The sequence below is a fragment of the Euprymna scolopes genome, chromosome 37, assembly GCF_053919585.1.
Source record: "Euprymna scolopes isolate OS-2025 chromosome 37, ASM5391958v1, whole genome shotgun sequence".
In the NCBI taxonomy this organism is placed as follows: Eukaryota; Metazoa; Mollusca; class Cephalopoda; order Sepiida; family Sepiolidae; genus Euprymna; species Euprymna scolopes.
Window position 1 is genome coordinate 2,915,304 of NC_136518.1, and position 18,886 is coordinate 2,934,189.

At 36.3% G+C, this 18,886-nt stretch overlaps 1 protein-coding gene across 2 annotated transcripts in view; it reads left to right on the top strand.

Annotated features, from left to right (window-relative positions):
* The first annotated feature begins 1,892 nt into the window (after positions 1–1,892).
* LOC145261038 (protein FAM83E-like) overlaps positions 1,893–18,886 on the top strand; it is a 19,053-nt gene continuing 2,059 nt past the window's right edge. The window contains exons 1-2 of one of the 2 annotated variants that reach the window (XM_080119186.1): positions 1,893–2,149; positions 12,260–12,718. In XM_080119186.1, the coding sequence (XP_079975312.1) occupies positions 12,635–12,718 (84 nt within the window). In that variant the 5' untranslated portion in view covers positions 1,893–2,149; positions 12,260–12,634. The remainder of the gene's footprint in view (positions 2,150–12,259; positions 12,719–18,886) is intronic. The other variant, XM_080119185.1, reaches the window with a different exon arrangement.

The following is an 18,886-nucleotide window of genomic DNA, read 5'->3' on the forward strand; positions in this document are numbered from 1 at the left end:
TTTTGGCTTTTTTTTTTTTTTTTTTTTTTTTTTTTTTTGCCTTTTTGCACCAAAAATGTGGTTTCGCTTTTGAATTTGGCCTTTTTGGGCCTTTTTTCTGAAAAATTTGGCTGTAAACATTTATTATAGTCTGGCAACCCTGGATTCATGTGACATATCAATATATTGATACGTGTATATATAGTCTTTTACGTGTACAAGATCCGTGTGCATTATTATTTACAAATAATTAATATAACCTTCAGTAAAGTTATATCTTTGATAGTTAGTAGCAAATAATATATTTATTAATGGGGTATGATCCCACACAGTCGGACGATTCTATTTATAAACGATGCTGCTAAGAACTGACGAATCAAATTAATTAACGTTCTGCTACCAACCAATCAGAAACCAGAATTGCTTCATAAATATTAAACCTTTTCTGGAGCAATTTCATATGTTCTTTTCCCGGGTTTCGACACGGTAAGAATATTTTGTTCTGTGGAACTGTCTACTATTAACAAGTCACCTCCCAGCACTTGTGTGTAACAGCAAACCATCTGAAACTGTTCTGAAACTCAAAATCGCTTACACTTCTAGAGGTTAGCCGTCATTTATTTCTATCTCGTCACCTTCACACACACCCTGCCAATCTATATTCTCAGGGAATCACAGACTTTTTCTGATCTGCTCTCATCTGAAACACTCATCTCAATCTTCCCCCAAAATCGCATTCCAGGAATCATATAATAAGTCACCTCCCAGGATTTGTGTGTAACACGAACCATCTGAAACTGTTCTGAAACTCAAAATGGCTTACACTTCTAGAATTCCCAATCACCATCCATTTTAATAATTCGTATCGATTGCGCAACAAATGATTGCATCTGAGCATAATACGTTTAGTAGTGATATATATTCTAAGTTTAAAATTACGATTATTACGAAACGTTTTAAGACTACAAATATCCTTCTATCGATCCAGTAGATATCTCACTGCTGATGCAATTCTCTATCTATATAAGAGCCAGGTACGTCCAAGAATGGAGTACTGTTGCCACATTCGGCCAGAAGCTGCTAGAAAGGACTTGTCCTGCCTTGATAGAGTTCAAAATAGACTTCGTAGCCTCGTAGGAGATGTCCTTTTCTCTGTTCTGCAACCTCTATCTTACAGAAGAGATGTTACGAGTTTGTCTCTGCTTTATCGTTATTTTCCTGGCAAGTGCTCGACTGAGCTTCAATCTATGGTTCCTCCCTCGCCAAACTTTCACAAGAAACACTCGTCTAGCTGAAAACACTATCAATAATTCTCCCCACTCTTTATCTGTGCCTAAACCTAAACGTAGATTCCATGAACAAAGCTTCTTTCTTAGAACTGCACGCCTGTGGAACTGTCTTCCGTTTTCCTGCTTTCCGGCTGACTACAATATGGTTGTCTTCAAGTCTAACGTAAACAAGTTCTTGATGAGCCGTTCCACTTAACTAATTTATCGAATTTCTATTACTAACAATTACTATATTGTTCAATGGACACTCTAAACACTTATCCTCGAGTGGTCTCTGAGCCTTGATAAGTGGTGATGCCTATGTAAAAAAACAAAAAAACAAATAGCAAATTCATACATAAATATACAAATAAATCAATGAAGAGTAAAATAACAAATGAAATAACAATAAATATTAGAGTTGGTCTTGAAAAACAGGTTTTACTAAAGCGAGAGAAAACAAACTCCCACCATTAAACAAATTAGGAGCCCTCCTCTCTCCCTCTTCTCTCTTTCTCTTCTCTTCCTCTCTTCTTTCTCCCCCCCCTCCATTTCCCTCTCCTTCCTCTTCTCCCATCGTCGTCGATCCTCTTTCCCTCTCTTCCTTTCTTTCTTACGCCTCCTACCCTCCCTCTCCCTCCCCTCAACCATAAGAATTGAATAAATAATAAATAGATCCGGCTGAATCATCAACCTTTTCGCGGAAAGACCTAAAAATACTAAGAAAAAGGAGATAAAAAAAGAAAGAAGAATGATAATACACTAGCCCAGTGGACCTACGGCGAGTAGTAGACACATAGCCCACTACACAATCCGAGTTATTACCTTTCCAGTCAGCCTTAATTTGTTAAATTCTGATCAACAGTCGCTGATATTTGGAACTTATAAAACGTCCAAAACAGGTGATCTATCTATCTATCTATCTATCTATCTATCTATCTATCTATCTATCTATCTATCTATCTATCTATCTATGTGTATGTGTGTGTGTGAACTAGAAGACCGCCCGGCATTGCCCGGTCGTAAAATACTCTTAAATATGATATTTTGATTAATTCATGTTTCGTATTTATTATTATATTATACTAGCATTTCAGCCCGGCGTTGCCCGGGTGTTTGGAGGTGTATGCTGAGCAAAAAAAAAAAAAGAGTAAATTGTTTTTTTAATTTGACCCCTATTATGACCCCTTAAAATTTATAGTTTCGGGCTCAAATCACTTTATTAAGTTAGATCCAGGTTCAAGGAACCTATATCTAAAATTTCAAGTGTCTAGACCCAAAATTGTCGGAGGAGTTTGGTAGAGTTCTTAAAGGTCAAATCGTTGAAATTTGACCCCTTAACAGCCAAATTTCTGGCTGACACCCGTCACATCGATTTTCCCAAATCTCAGTACCCGGTATTTCAAATTTCGAGTCTATAGACTAAAAATTGACAGAGTTATTGCGTAGGGAAATGTACACAGACAGACAGACAGACAGACACGTTCACTTTTATAGATATATAGATTAGACACAATATATAGTAATGATTTAAAAAGTTAAAAAAAAAAATGACTTGTGCGCCACCACTGAGAATCGAAGCCAAAACTTTTAGTTCCCGATTTACTTTTTCCTTCGACGTTAATGCTTGGTTGGGCTATGAAGCTATAAAAGAATTTGTGCTTGTTTCATGTTTTATAGTAAAAAAAAAAAAAAATGAAAAGAATCTGTTTGGTGCTTCGGTTGTCCCCACTGTGGCTGCGTGCGGTTTTGTTGATAATGCTCAATAAAAAGATCAAGATACTATTTGATTCAATTTTTGCCATTAGTCATTACAATAAATCTACTGTTTCGGTCTAAAAAGACTTAATCAGGCGACAAAAGCAGCCTCTGCTATAAATCGAGGAATGATCTTTAATGAAAATGAAATACAAGTATAATTAAAACAAAAAAAGAAAAAAGAAATGAAACAGAAAGGAAGCAATTTATAAAACCTTTTCTTGGTTCCAAATTTATAACTTCAATATCTAGATTTTTTTTTTTTTTGATAACTTCAATACTTTTTTTTACTTTTTTTTTGATGACTTCAATATTTAGAATTTTCTTTTTTTAACTTCAGTATTTTTTAAAACTATTTTTTGATAACTTCAATATTTTGAATTTTCTTTTGATAACTTCAATATTTTGAACTTTTTTTTATAACTTCAATATTTTGAATTTTTTTGATAATTTCAATATTTTGAATTTTTTTCTTAACTTCAATATTGTTTTTTGATAACTTCAATATTTGGAATTTATTTGATAACTTCAATATTTTGAATTTATTTGATAACTTCAATATTTTGAATTTATTTGATAACTTCAATATTTTGAATTTTTTTGTAATAACTTCAATATTTTGAATTTTCTTTCGATAACTTCAATATTTTTAAATTTTTTTTGATAACTTACAATATTTTGAATTTTTTTTGATAACTTCAATATTTTAAACTTTTTTTTATAACTTCAACATTTTGAATTTTTTTTTGATAACTTCAATATTTTTAATTTTTTTGATAACGTCAATATTTTGAATTTTTTTTTTGATAACTTCAATATTTTGAATGTTTTTTTTTGATAATTTCAATATTTTGAATTTTTTTTTTGATAACTTCAATAATTTGAATATTTTTTATAAGAGGGGGCGGTATTTTAATTAGTCTCTACGACTTCAATGCTCATTTAAATGTCAGGAAATAACGAGTTGACTAATATATGTATCATCGAGTCTTATCGTATATTTTAATCTGGAAGAGTTACGCGACCAATTCAGTGTGAAAAACTAGGGGGAAAATCCCTTGACTATAACTGAAAAATTTAAGGTCCACCGTTTTTAAACCCAACGCATTTAAGAACTTAATTGCGGCTAATTTTTTTAGTTCTGACGAGAATAACGATTCCTCTGGTTCTGACGGAGATGACGATTCTTCTGGTTCTGACGAAAATGACGATTCTTCTAGTTTTGACGAAAATGACCATTCCTCTGGTTTTGACGAAAATGACGATTCGTTACATAACATATCAATATATGAGTTACATAAAATATCAATATAAGAGTTACATAACATATCAATATATGAGTTACATAATAAATCAATATAAGAGTTACATAACCTATCGATATAAGAGTTACATAACATATCACTATAAGAGTTACATAACATAGCAATATAAGAGTTACATGACATATCAATATAAGAGTTCCATAAAATATCAATATAAGAGTTACATAACATATCAATATAAGAGTTACATAACATAGCAATATAAGAGTTACATAACATAGCAATATAAGAGTTACATAACATAGAAATGTAAGAGTTACATAACATAGCAATATAAGCGTTACATAACATATCAAAATAAGAGTTACATAACATATCAAAATAAGAGTTACATAACATATCAAAATAAAGAGTTGCATAACATATCAATATAAGAGTTTCATAACATATCAGCATAAGAGTTACATAACATATCAATATACGAGTTACATAACATATCAATATACGAGTTACATAGCATATCAGCGTAAGAGTTACATAACATATCAATATAAGAGTTACATAACATAGCAATATAAGAGTTACATAACATAGCAATATAAGCGTTACATAACATAGCAATATAAGGGTGACATAACATAGCACTATAAGCGTTACATAACATAGCAATGTAAAGAGTTACATAACATAGCAATATAAGCGTTACATAACATAGCAATATAAGAGTTACATAACATATCAATATAAGAGTTACATAACATATCAATATAAGAGTTACATAACATATCAATATAAGAATACGTGTGTTTACAAGATCCGTGAGTATTATTATTTACAAATAATTAATATAACCTTCAGTAAAATAATATCATTGATAGTTAGTAGCAAATAACTCATAAGAATTCCCAATCATTATCGATTTTAATAATTAATATCGATGCCGTAACAAATGATTGCATCTGAACATGATAAGTGGGTTTGTATTACTATACACGTAGATTCGAAAAAGTTGTCAAAAACAAACAAATATACAACAAATAAATATTATCAGAGGCAAGGTAAGTTACTTTTCTATCTAACTGGATACGTTTTTAGTGTTTTTATTTAATGTAACATGTTTATTTAGCTCGAAAAACATACAGTGTTTACCGATATATAGAAAAATTTTAAATGGCTCCCGACTCTCTTTTTGACACGGTAAGTTTGGAAAAAGTAGTTAAAAATAAAAAATATGCAAAATACTGTTAAAAACTCACCTAATATATGTCAGCCTATGTTACGGTAACATATATTGAGCCAGTTTCTAACAGTATTTAGTCTATTTTTTTTTTATTTATAACTCCTTTTCCCAAACTTATCGTGTCAAAGAGAGAGAGTCGGGCGCCATTTAAAATTTTCCAATTTGGGCTCAAATCAAAGTATAAAGTTAGATCCATGTCCAAGTTACCTACATCTAAAATTTCAAGTGTTTAGACCTCAAATTGGCGGAGGATTTTGGTAGAGTTCCCAAAGGCTAAATCGCTGAAGCTTGATCCCTTGTCAGCCAAATTTCTGGCCGAAAACCAATTAAAGAGATTTTCCCAATCTCAATATCCCTCATGTCAAATCTCGAGTCTTAGACCGAAAATTGACAGAGTTATTTGGTAGGGAAATGTACACAGACACATACACGTGCGTGTGCAGAGACATTTTCACTTATATATATATATATATGTGTGTGTGTGTGTGTGTGTGTGTGTGTGTTTGCGTATATGTGTGTGTATATATATGTGTGTGTGTGTGTGTGTGTGTATATATATATGTGTGTGTGTGTGTGTGTATGTGTGTGTGTGTGTATGTGTGTGTGTGTGTGTGTATTAGTGTTGTACCGATTAATCGGAATCGGGAATCGGAAAAATTTGTGCCTAATTTCCGATTCCAAAACCGATTCTTTTAATATTTTATTATGTTAATTTTTCATTGCTGATACCGGTGATAAATATTTATTCCTTTTAAACTATTAATAAAACTAACCTCTATAGATCATGATAACATTAAAAGAAGATCTAAATTTATTTTATCTGCGTAAAATAAACAAAATTAAACTTTAAACTTTGCGAAAATTCACTAGATAACCTTTAGAAGGATGCAGTTTATTTTCAAGGTATTGAAAAAAATGTTTAAATTTAAAGAAATATTTTGCCAAGAAAAATAATATCAAACATTATTGCTAATTAAATCAAAACGGACGGAATGGTTAATTGTATGTATTGATCGTTTCATACCCTCGAAAAAGTTTCAGCAAAAACCTAACAGCCAGCCATGGTTCTCTCCAGAATGTGCTGCTGCCATTGCGCACAGAAATCACTTTTTCCACTGTTTCCAACGTAATAGATGTATGGAAACTAAAGCCGCTTTCAGGACTGCCAGCAACCATTGTAAGAAAGTAATAAAGAGCGCAAGATGGTTGTATGCTCAATCTGTTAAGTCCAAAGTAACTGAGCAGCGGCTTGGTTCCCACCAGTTTTGGCAAATAGCAAACAGAATTCTGAACAGAAGTGTGCGCTCCATTCCAACTATCATCAATGGACCTGAGGTAATCTCGTCAGCATCAGACAAAGCCAAACTCTTTGTCAAGAACTTTGCAGCTAATTCTACCTTTTGCGATCAAGGCCGCCAACCCCCAATATTTCCTCCTGTATCTGAAAACACACTATGTGATATACGTATATCTGTACGTGATGTTGCCAAGCTAATCAAAAACCTTGATTCCAGTAAAGCAACTGGCCCGGACGGTATTCCAATTATAGTACTCAAAAAACTTCAACCTGAACTAGCGCCCATACTTACAAAACTATTTAAACGTTGTCTTAGGGAGAATAGTTTCCCATCTCCCTGGAAAATTTCATCTGTATGCCCTGTATTTAAGAATTCAGGTGATCGCTCATCCCCCTCTCAGTACAGGCCAATAAGTCTCCTGTGCGTCATGAGTAAGTTGCTAGAATCTGTGTTAAATACAGAAGTAGTCAACCATCTCAACAAAAATAACCTTCTTAGTGACACTCAATATGGTTTCCGTTCTGCTAGATCTACAGCAGATGTGCTTACAGTTATATCTCATAGGATTAGCAAATCTCTCGGCGGAGGCAACCTTTCTAGGGCAATTGCTCTTGACATATCTAAGGCCTTTGATAGGGTATGGCATAAAGGTTTACTTCATAAGATCTCTAGCTATGGTATAGCTGGAAATGTCTTCTCAATTATTAAATCATTTCTTTCTGATAGGTTCATAAGAGTAGTAGTTGAGGGGCAAAAATCAGAAGCCCACAGTATTAATGCCGGTGTCCCTCAGGGGTCCATCCTGGGCCCGACTCTTTTCCTGATCTACATTAATGATCTTCCAAATCACATCCTTACATCATTTGTAGACATTTATGCTGACGACACTACCATTTATGGTAGCACATCTAAGACAGTAAACGACCAAGTTCTCTCCAATTCTCTCTCCTCTGATCTTGAGCATGTAGTACAATGGGGAAAGGAGTGGCTGGTTACTTTTAATGCATCTAAAACCAAGCTTCTCTCTTTACATCATCAACATTCTGATCCACATCTGGTATCAATTGAAATGAATGGCTCTCGTCTTCAGGAGGCCTCAAGTTTTGACAAGCTTCTGGGCTTGACCATTACTCCTGATCTTAAATGGAACACGTACATCAAATCTGTTGCCAAGGCCGCTGGAAAAATGGTGGGATCTTTCTATCGATCCAGTAGATATCTCACTGCTGATGCAATTCTCTATCTATATAAGAGCCAGGTACGTCCAAGGATGGAATACTGTTGCCACATCTGGGCAGGAGCTGCTAGAAAGGACTTAGCCTGCCTTGATAGAGTTCAAAATAGACTTCGTAGCCTCGTAGGAGATGTCCCTTTCTCTTCCTTGCAACATCTATCTCACAGAAGAGATGTTGCGAGTTTGTCTCTGATGTATCGTTATTTTCATGGAAAGTGTTCGACTGAGCTTCAATCTATGGTCCCCCTCGCAAAACTTTCACAAGAAACACTCGTCTAGCTGTAAAAACTATCAATAATTCCCCCCACTCTTTATCTGTGCCTAAACCTAAACGTAGATTCCATGAACAAAGCTTTTTTCTTAGAACTGCACGCGGCACGCCTGTGGAATTGTCTTCCGTTTTCCTGCTTTCCGGCTGACTAGAATATGGTTGTCTTCAAGTCTAACGTAAATAAGTTCTTGATGAGCCGTTCCATATAAGTCATCAAATTTAACAAATTTTCATTACTAATGATTATTATATTGTCCAATTTCTACTGTACGCTCTTTAACCCTTATCCTTGAGTGGCCTCTTGGCCTTGATAATGAGTTGATACCTATGAAAAAAAAAAAAAAAAGAAAAAGTCCAATGTGAACAAGTTCTAATTGAATCGTCCCCCTAAGTAATCCAAGTTTCAAAATTCCCAGTTTACTATGCTAAAATCACAATGACTAATGTATACATATTAACCCTTATCCTCGAGTGGCCTCTGGGCCTTGATAAGTGGTGACACCCTTGTAAAAAAGAAAAAAAAAAAAAAAAGTAGAATATAATAATATTGGATTTTTGTCCGCTCCCTTACTCGGCATTGGCAAATATGACGAGCAATGGCGAAAAAAAGCAATTAATTTTGTTTTGTATTTTTATAGGGGAATCGCTTTCAACTTTCATTTCATTTTTTATTGGTTTAAGTAAATGTTTTAGAGGTCCATCCCCTTATCAAGCGGTTTAAAACAGTCAAGTATTTTTTCGCACCTAGTTGCCAAATGTTTATAGGCCGCTTCCCAGGGAGTTCACAGTTTAATGTTAAAAAATTTCAAACGACTGGGCGAGTTTTATTTTATTTTCCTGAAGCCACTTTGTCTGACACCGTCTGTTTTTTTTTTATGTAATCATTTTCGGGGTTTCGCAAACGTTAAAATATACACGAATGTATCGCAATGAATTTATCAAAGTCTGGATAAAATAGATAAAGAGAAAACAGGTCAATCCTGGGCCCAACTCTCTCCCTGATCTACATCAATAACCTCCTTAAACACATACTTAAATCATTCGTTGACATCTATGATGATGACACTACCATTTATGGCAACACATCAAAGGCTGTAAATGACAAAGTTCTCTCTGATTCTCTCTCCTCTGATCTCGAGCGCGTGGTTCAGTGGGGGAAGACGTGGCTGGTTCTGGTTACCTTTAATGCATCTAAAACCAAACTCCTATCCTTACATCATTAACGTTCTGATCCCCATCTGGCATCAATTGGGATGGATGGCTCTCGTCTGGGAGAGGCCCCGTGTTTTGACAAGCTTCTGGGTTGAACTTTACTCCTGATCTGAAATGGAACACGTACATCAAGTCTCTTGCCAAGGTCGCTGGAAAGATGGTGGGATCCTTCTACCGCTCCAGAAGATATCTCACTACTGATGCAATTCTCTATCTATATAAAAGCCAAGTACGTCCAAGGATGGAATACTGCTGCCATATCTGGGCAGGAGCTGCTAAAACAGCCTATCATGCCTTGAAAGAGTACAAAATAGACTTCGTGGCTTAGTGGGGGATGCCCTTTTCTCTACCCTGCAACCTCTCTCCCACAGAAGAGACGTTGCGAGCCTATCCTTGTTTTATCGTTATTTCCATGGCAGGTGCTCGTCTGAACTCCAATCTCTGGTCCCCCCTCCCCAATCTTTCACGAAAAACACCCGTCTAGCTGAATCCACTGTGAAAAATTTCCCCCACTCTTTATTTATTTATATATATTTTTTTTATTCAATTTTCCCCCCAAACAAGGCACAGTGCCACTTTGAAGCAGGGGGCTACTATTAGGGAATTAATTAGCGGGGTCATTATGAAGGGAGAAGAGTAGAAAGATGTTTGTTAACATTACACTTGAACTTCTGCATATCATTGCAGTTGGGAAAGCAGAATCCCGGAAGGGAGTTCCAAAGACCCGCAGTTCTGGGGAAGAAACTATTGGAGTAAAAGGCTTTCTTGCACCTAGGGATCTCCACTGTAAAGGGATGAGACTTAGTAGCTTGTCGGGTTTGTCGGGGGTAGTTACGTCGGGGAGATACAAGTGTTTGCAGTTCGTCAGAGCATTCACCATTAAAGTATTTGTAGAACAGGCAGAGGGATGCAACATCTCGTCGATGGGACAGAGGTTGAAGCCTAGATGACAGTTCAGGACCTATCAGGTTGGCGACTCTTTTTTGAACCCTGTCCAGGAGCGAGAGACAAGCAGCAGATGCACCAGCCCAGATGTGACAACAGTACTCTATAGATGGGCGAATGGTGGCCTTATAGAGGTATAGGATACTGGCAGGCGTAAGTAGTTTTCTAGCACGGTAGAGGGAGCCAACCTTCCTTGCAGCAGCCTTGGCAATGCTCTCAATGTATCTATTCCAGTTCATATTCCCTGTAAACGTTAGGCCGAGGAGTTTAAAAGAAGCACTTTCAGGCAATGTGCTCTTGGCCATTGCTATTGGTGGTAGAGAAGGTTTCTTGTAGTTATTGAAGGAAACAAGCTTAGTCTTAGCAGCATTGAATGAGACCAACCATTTTTGTCCCCATTCCACTACGGATTGGAGGTCATCCTCTAGTGTTTCTGCCATTTTCTTGGATATGTGTTCATTTGTTTTCCCCTCATATCTGTTATAGAGAGTGGTGTCATCGGCAAATATACCCATCTCCGAAACAATATTATCAGGGAGGTCGTTTATGAATATCAGGAACAATAGAGGTCCAAGGATAGACCCCTGAGGCACTCCCGCATTTATGTCATATTGTTTGGATGTACGTCCGTCGAGGACAACTTTGATTTTTCTATTACTTAAGAAGGATTTAATTACGTTATGAATTCTTCCAGTGATTCCATATGATCTAATTTTCCTTAGAAGACCATCGTGCCATACCCTGTCAAAAGCCTTAGATATATCAAGGGCCACCCGCTCTACCCTCCCCTGTTTTATCCAATGAACGGTATATACGTTCAGAAACTACAGTTAAGATATCTGCTGTTGAACGGGCTTGCCTGAATCCATATTGTTTGTCAGTCAGGAGTTTAGCAGCTGTTAGGTGCTGGACTAGGACTTGATTAATTAAGGACTCAAATATTTTGGCGAAAAGCGGGAGGAGGCTAATGGGGCGATAATTTAGTGGGTCAGTTCTTTCACCAGAATTCTCTGTGCCTAAATCAAAACGTGGATTCCATGAACAAAGCTTCTTTCTTAGAACTGCACGCCTGTGGAACTCTATTCCGTATGCCTGCTTCCCACCTGACTACAACTTGGATGTCTTCAAGTCCAACGTTAACAAATTCCCAATGAACCAACCCCTTAAGTAAACACTTCATCAAATCTCCACACTAACGTAATGTACTTGCAATAACCCTCATCCCTGAGTGGCTTCCGGGCCTTGATAAGTGGTGACCACCGTGTAAAAAAAAACAAAAAAACATTTAGAAATTTTTCAAATTGAAAAAGAAATTATATCTACATTTAAAAGTAACCCCCACCCGCATTGAAATTCTATTTTTGAGCGATATTTGTAAACCCACTAAAAACAAAATTATTTTAGAATTTAGGATGGAGAGTTAGTAGCCCATATAAATTAATCTCTAATTAAATATTTATAAATTTTAAAAGAATCGGAATCGGGAATCGGATCGGAATAGGAAATTTTGAAAGGAATCGGTAATTGTATCGGAATCGGGGAAAATTTTGGAATCGCCCCATCACTAGTATGTAGTAACACAAATAAAAAAAATAAATAAAAAAAATAAATAAATAAAAACTTCCTGATCAAATTAAGTGTAATTTTCTTTTTTGAGAACTTATTTTCATGACGGGGACGTAAAATATTTTTTTTTTTTTTTCAATATTTTCATTTTTTAATGTTTTGCTTAAACTAAACAAGTATCGTTTTCTTTACTTCCTCTTTATTTTTGCTTTATTTTCGTCAGAATTCCGTGAAACTTTACTTTCACTTCCACAAACAAAAATGGCGTCGTCTCCTGATGAAGTAAAAATCCTCGCTCAACAAAAAGAAGCCGTCCGTATACTCAACAAAAATGGCTTGGCAGCGTACAACCATCATTTAGAGAGACACAACATTTTGGAGTTTTTAAACAAAGAGGAGAAAGAATATTTTGAAACGCTTGAAAATTTCCCTAGTTTTGACGAAGACGACGATGAAGCTTTTGGTTATGACCCCGGGCTCGCTTATGAGTCACTACCGACAAAAATGGCATTTTCCCCACCAGGTATCGTTTACGAAATTCGCAAAATGATAATGAAGGCTTCCCATTCAATCAAGATTGCTGTATTCATGTTTACGTATGACAAAATCTTCGAGTATATATGTCAAAAAAAAAATTCGCCAGCACTGGATCGACGTCATCATCTTAGTGGATAAAGGCAAGGTAAGAATGGGTATTTCGGCAGACCTGAATAATCTAACTTCCCCACTCTGGTTTTGTTGTTGTTGTTTGTTTTCATCTTTTTTTCAATTTTTTCAGCCGAATGGACACCAGTCTTCCAGATTATAAAAAAAAATAAATAAATAAAAAAGTCAAGATTTAAGTGTTTGTCGAGGGTGCTCAGTTTCTAATGCAACGTTCTAGTAGATTGATCACCCATTTTAGAACCATTCGACGTTTATAGCAAAATTTCGTGAATTTAGCACATTTTTGAAAAAAAATTCGCTTTATAAAATAATCTCCGAAAAATGGCTAAACTGTTTAAAAAAACGCTAAATTCACGAAATTTGGCTTAAAAACAGCGAGTAGTTCTAAAATGGGTGATCGATCTACTAGAACGTTGCATTAGAAACTGAGCACCCCCCCACAAATATTTAAATATTGACTTATATTCACTTTTCTCAGCTGATTATTATCGAATAGACACTAATCTATCAAATTATCAAAAAAAAAAAAAAAAAATGCAAAAAAATATCAATATTTAAATATTTGTAGAAGTGCGCAGTTTTGCTGCGGACCAGGATATAATAATACCCAAACTCGCTACAAGAAAATAATGAAACGAATGGAATGAAGGAAACAAAAACTCAATTAATTGATGAGATAAATGTATCGTTTATTTACTGTTGAAAGAATGAATGTTTTAGATATAACATGTGTTCATGTCCGCGCGGGTGTAACCATCGTTTGTTGCTGGACTGGTGTTGTAGAAAGAAAAGGAAATGTGTGTTCATCTCAAGTTTGGGTCACTATCGTTTGTTCGCGCGTGGGAAGAGAAAGGAGTAACGTAGTGAAAATGAGAATGATAGTCCAGCGTGTAGACAAAGACAAAGAATGAAGAGTTGACGTCAGTTAGCAGTCAGCTACGCGAAGGTGTTCTCAGGGACCAGTAGTAGATAGAGAGAAAGAGTGAGAATGTGTACATACAGTCTGTTAGCTTTTGTCCCCAGATAGAAGTAAGTGGACGTGACGCACGCGGTCAGTCCGTAGACCGACCGGCTCGAAAACTCGGCCTAAAAGAAAGAGCCGCTTGTTGCTCTCTCTTTTATACTCGTTTCCGGTGGTCTTTTGCGCATGTGTGTATTTCCTTAGAAAGCGGAAGTGACGTCGTCCATGTGTGCGTGTGTGTGAGTACATGTGTGTACGTTAGCGTGTGTGTATATATACACGTGAATGTGAGTGTATGTACGCGAACGTGAATATATGTACCTGTGTGGACGTGGGCGCGTATGTTTGTGTGTGCGTATGTATATGACAAGTAATATAGCTTGAAATGTGAACGCGTGTTTTTGTGTGAGACTAGAAAAGGCTCGCGCAGATAAAACAAAATAACAAGTGAAGCATGCACACTAAACGAGGCATAAAAAATGATAGACAAGTTCAGCATTTGCCCCCCCTAGAAAAGGCTCGCACAGTTTCTAAGGCAACGTTCTAGTAAATCGATCACCCACTTTAGAACCATGCGACGTTTTTAGGCCAAATCTCGTGAATTTAGCCTTTTTAAAGATTGTTTTAAAAAGAGATATTTTAAAAAAGCTAAACTATTTTAAAAAAGGACTAAATTTGCGAAATTTGGCCTATAAACATCGAGTGGTTCTAAAATGGGTGATCGATTTACTAGAATCTAGCATTAGAAGCTGCGCGGCAAATGTGTAGTTTAACGGTGTAAATTATTTCACAGGCAAAAACTTATAAAAACTATTTGCTTTTATATAAAACACATTATTATACCCTAAGACTGAAATAAAACCAGAAAAAAATTTATTTTTATTATTTTTTTTTTATCATTTGATTAGACTAAATGTAAGACAATTAAAACCGTTGTATTGCTTTTAAACTTTGGCCTTCCTAAGGTTTGACAAATTTGGCCTTTTTTAAGTTGTTGGCCGCCATAAAAAGGCCGAATTTGGTATTTAAAAGGTCAAATTGACCTTAAAAAGGCCAATCTGTACAAACCATAGAAAGGCCCAATTTTAAAAGAATACAGCGGCTTTCGATTGTCGTACATTTAGTCTAATAAAGATGATAAAAAGAATAATAAAAATGACATTTTTTCTGGTTTTATTTCAGTCTTTGGGTCTAATAATGTGTTTTATATAAAAAATAAATAATTTTTATAAATTTTTATTTGTCAAATAATTTACGCCGCTAAACTACATATTCTATAATAATCCGCTAGAAAAATTGAAAAAAAAAAAAAAAAAAAAAAGAAAAACAACAGAAAATAAAAATTAACAGAGGAGGGAGGGGCAGTATTTTTCAGGTTCGCCCGCATTTCAATTGAACCCAATGCCATCTACTTAATTGCCTTGTCGAAATTAGTAACATATCCAAACATTACGACAAAAGATGAAATAGAAAACTAATCTATATATCTATAAAAGTGAACGTGTGTGTGTGTGTGTGTGTGTGTGTGTGTGTGTGTGTACATTTCCCTACACAATAACTCTGTCAATTTTTAGTCTACAGACTTGAAATTTGATGTACAGGGTATTGAGATTTTCGAAAATCTTTGTAATCCGTTTTCGGCCAGAAATTTAGCTGTTAAGGGGTCAAAGTTCCACGATTTGACCTTTGAGAACTCTACCAAACTCCTCGCCAATTTTGGGTATAGACACTTGAAATTATAGATATAGGTTCCTTGGACATGGATCTAACTTAATAACTTGATTTGAGCCCAAAACAATAAATGTTAAGGGGTCATAATATGGGTCAAAGTTTTTAAAAAAATTGACCTCTGCGGTTTCTACCAAATTACTCAGACAATTTCTGGTGTAAACATTTAAAATTTTACATAAAGGATATTCAGAGATAGGGCAAGCTTTTTAATTGGTTTGGGTCGAAAATTTGAGCTATCAATATATGAATGTATTATGTATGTATGTTTGCATGTCTGCCTAAAACTTTCGACAGAGGGGACGGATCAGTATCGTTTTGAAGCTCGACCCTTCGGATGACAAATACTGAAAAATTGGCTGAAAACATTAATTTCTTCACCCTCAACTGGGCACTTTTCTACAGGGAGGGATCGCTTTTTACGCCGATATTTTCGAAAGTCATCCCCTCTTTTCGACTGTCTCGCCTTAATTAAAACCTACGTCGCTCCCGTTTTGACGGTGGTCCTAACAGCAAAGACGTCACGTTTATTTCCCATTCTTTTCTTCCTTCACGGTACGAGTTCGAGCCTGCCTTCCTACTACCATTTTTTTTTTTTTTTTTGCTCACCATACACCTCCAAACACCCGGGCAACGTCGGGCTGAAATGCTAGTTATTAATGAAAATAGTTTTCGGTATAAAATCGCACGTCATACTTAAATAATTCGAAACTATTAGTTACATCTCTTGTTTAAGTTACATTTTTAAAATAATAACTGCGGATCAATGGATCGTTAAATCGTGAAAATACACATTTTATGTATTACATAAATGCAGTGATATGTTACTGATTGTGACATGACAAGTACATAACATAAGTTTTTAATTAAAATTTTGGAGATTTCGATTTTCATTTTTATTTTGAACATGCAATCAAATAAATATTACCAAAGGCAAATTAAGTCACTCTTCTACATAGCTGAATAATTTCTTTTATGGTCTAACTTATTTTAAAGCGTTTATTTACTTTGAAGCAAAAGTAGTATCGAGTCTTAAGTTAGAACAAGAAAAAAATGTCCAACATTAAACAGATTACAATTCGTATCCATGAATGAGGAACCATGTCATAAGCCTTTCTGTAATCGATCCATGCTACGCTCAGATTCCTCTTCTTCTTCTTCTTCTTCTTCTTCTTCTTCGCATCCTGCATTATTGCTTTATCAATTAATAGTTGCTCTTTAGTACCTCTCGAGCCTTTCCAGCACCCCTTTTGTTCGTCAGGAAAAACACCATTACTCTCTAGATGTTCATAAATTTTATCCACAAATATTCCAGTCAACAGTTTCCACATCAATGGCAGACATGTAATTGGTCTATAATTATTGGTATCTGTTCCTTTTGCGGGATCTTTCCTAATCAGTGTTGTTCCTCCCTTCACAAGCCAATCAGGGACATCTCCCGACTCTACAACCCTTTGCAGAGCAGCAGCTATAGGTGGATAAAGGCATGGAAACTGTTTAAACCAGAAGCCCATCACTCCATCTGGACCAGGTGCCTTCCAGTTTGTCATCCTTCGTATGCTTTAACGTCATCGATGGTTATCTCAACGTTCTTCATGCTTTGCATTTCTGATAGCCTTTCTCTGACCTCTCCAAACCAGCTAGCCTTCTCATTATATCGCCCTTCGACAGACCAAATCCCACTCCAGAACTTCCTTGCATCTTTTGTATTTGGAGTGTTGTTATTTCCCGCCTGTTTACTACCATTTAATTCTTTATACAGCTGAGACTGATTGTTCCGGAAAAGGTTGTTCTCCCGAAATGCAACACTTTAATTTTAATTTTTTTTAAATTACATTTTCACCCCAAACAAGGCAAATTGCCACTTTGGTGTAGGGGGCTACTATCAGGGGCAACAACTACTGGGGTACTATGTAGGGATTTGGGCAGCAAGATGTCGGTTCACGTTACACTTGAACTTCTGCACGTCAGTACTGTTGGGGCAGCAGTGACCTGGAATGGAATTCCAGAGTCTAGCGGTTCTGGGGAAGAAACTATTGGAGTAAAAAGATCTTTTACATCTAGGGATCTCTACAGTGTGGGGGTGGGATTTAGCAGCCTGTCGGGTTTGTCGGGTTTGTCGAGGGTGCTCACGTCGTGGGGGCACAAATGATTGCAGTTCGTCAGAGCATTCACCACTAAAATACTTGTAGAAAAGGCAGAGGGATGCAACGTTTCGTCGATGGGACAGAGGCTGAAGCTTAGATGCCAGTTCAGGGCCTATCAGGTTTGCGACTCTGTTTTGAACCTTGTCAAGGAGCGAGAGACTAGTAGCAGATGCACCAGCCCAGATGTGGCAGCAATACTCCATACATGGGCGAATGGTGGCTTTATAGAGGTACAGGATACTTTCGGGTGTTAGTAGTTTTCTAGCACGGTAGAGAGAGCCCACCTTTCTTGCAGCGGCCCTGGCAATGCCTTCAGTGTAATTGTTTCAACTCATGTTCCCTGTGAACGTTAGGCCAAGGAGTTTGAAAGAAAGTTCCTAATTTTCATACCACCAGTGTGAACCTTTTCTTTCAACATTGTTAGAACGTTCATCGTTCCCTTTTCCAGCAATCTATACCTCCCTTCAAGCTCGTCCTTAGCTTTCTGTCCCAGTTTAACTCCTTTTCTTATTTCTTCGATTCTACCAATGTCTTTCCGCCACCGTTTAATACTTCTTTCAAGCCGCCTCTGTCAGTGTGGCCTTCTATCCTTCATTTTTCCCTTTTTCTTCTGTAATAAGCCAAGACGATTCGCAATAACGTATGATGCTGCATACAGAAGCCTGTTAAGTTCCGTAATCGATATGTTCTTTCTTATGATTTTGTGAATTACTCCTTGAATTATTTTTACCTTGTTTTTCACCTTCCGCCTATCACTACTCTTCATACTTGGAATCTCTATGATATCGTCTCTAAGAAGAACCTCTCTTAACTTCTGAAGTACCTCTTTTTCTACAGAAGTCAAAGTTCGAACTTCATCACCACTTCTCCATACATCTGCTCCTTTCACTGGCTCCATTGTTTCAGAGTCAATGATCTCATCTGCCTTAGATCCTTCAAAGTCTTTCTCATTACTTCCCCTAACCATAGGATTCCATACCTCCTCAGTTGTCCGCCTCCCATCATCGCTTACATTTCCCTTCTGCACTTCCACTCTCTCAATTCTTTCATCAGAGCTAGTTTCATCAATTTTACTTTCGTTATTCATTTCATTCCTAACCATCCACTCAATCTCTTCTCTTGCAATCACTGAAAGCAGATTGTTATTTTTAATTTGTTTTAACTGGGATACCAAACTCACGACACTTCTAGCTCCTCCTCGTCTCCATTCCCATTATTCCTTCACTTTTCGGATATATCCACCAGATTTGGTACTTTCACTTCTTACAAAGCATTCCAACAGGACTCTTCTTTCCTCATCCGTCCATGTTTTTTTTACATTTCCTGTTCCAACTCCCTTCGTGTCTTG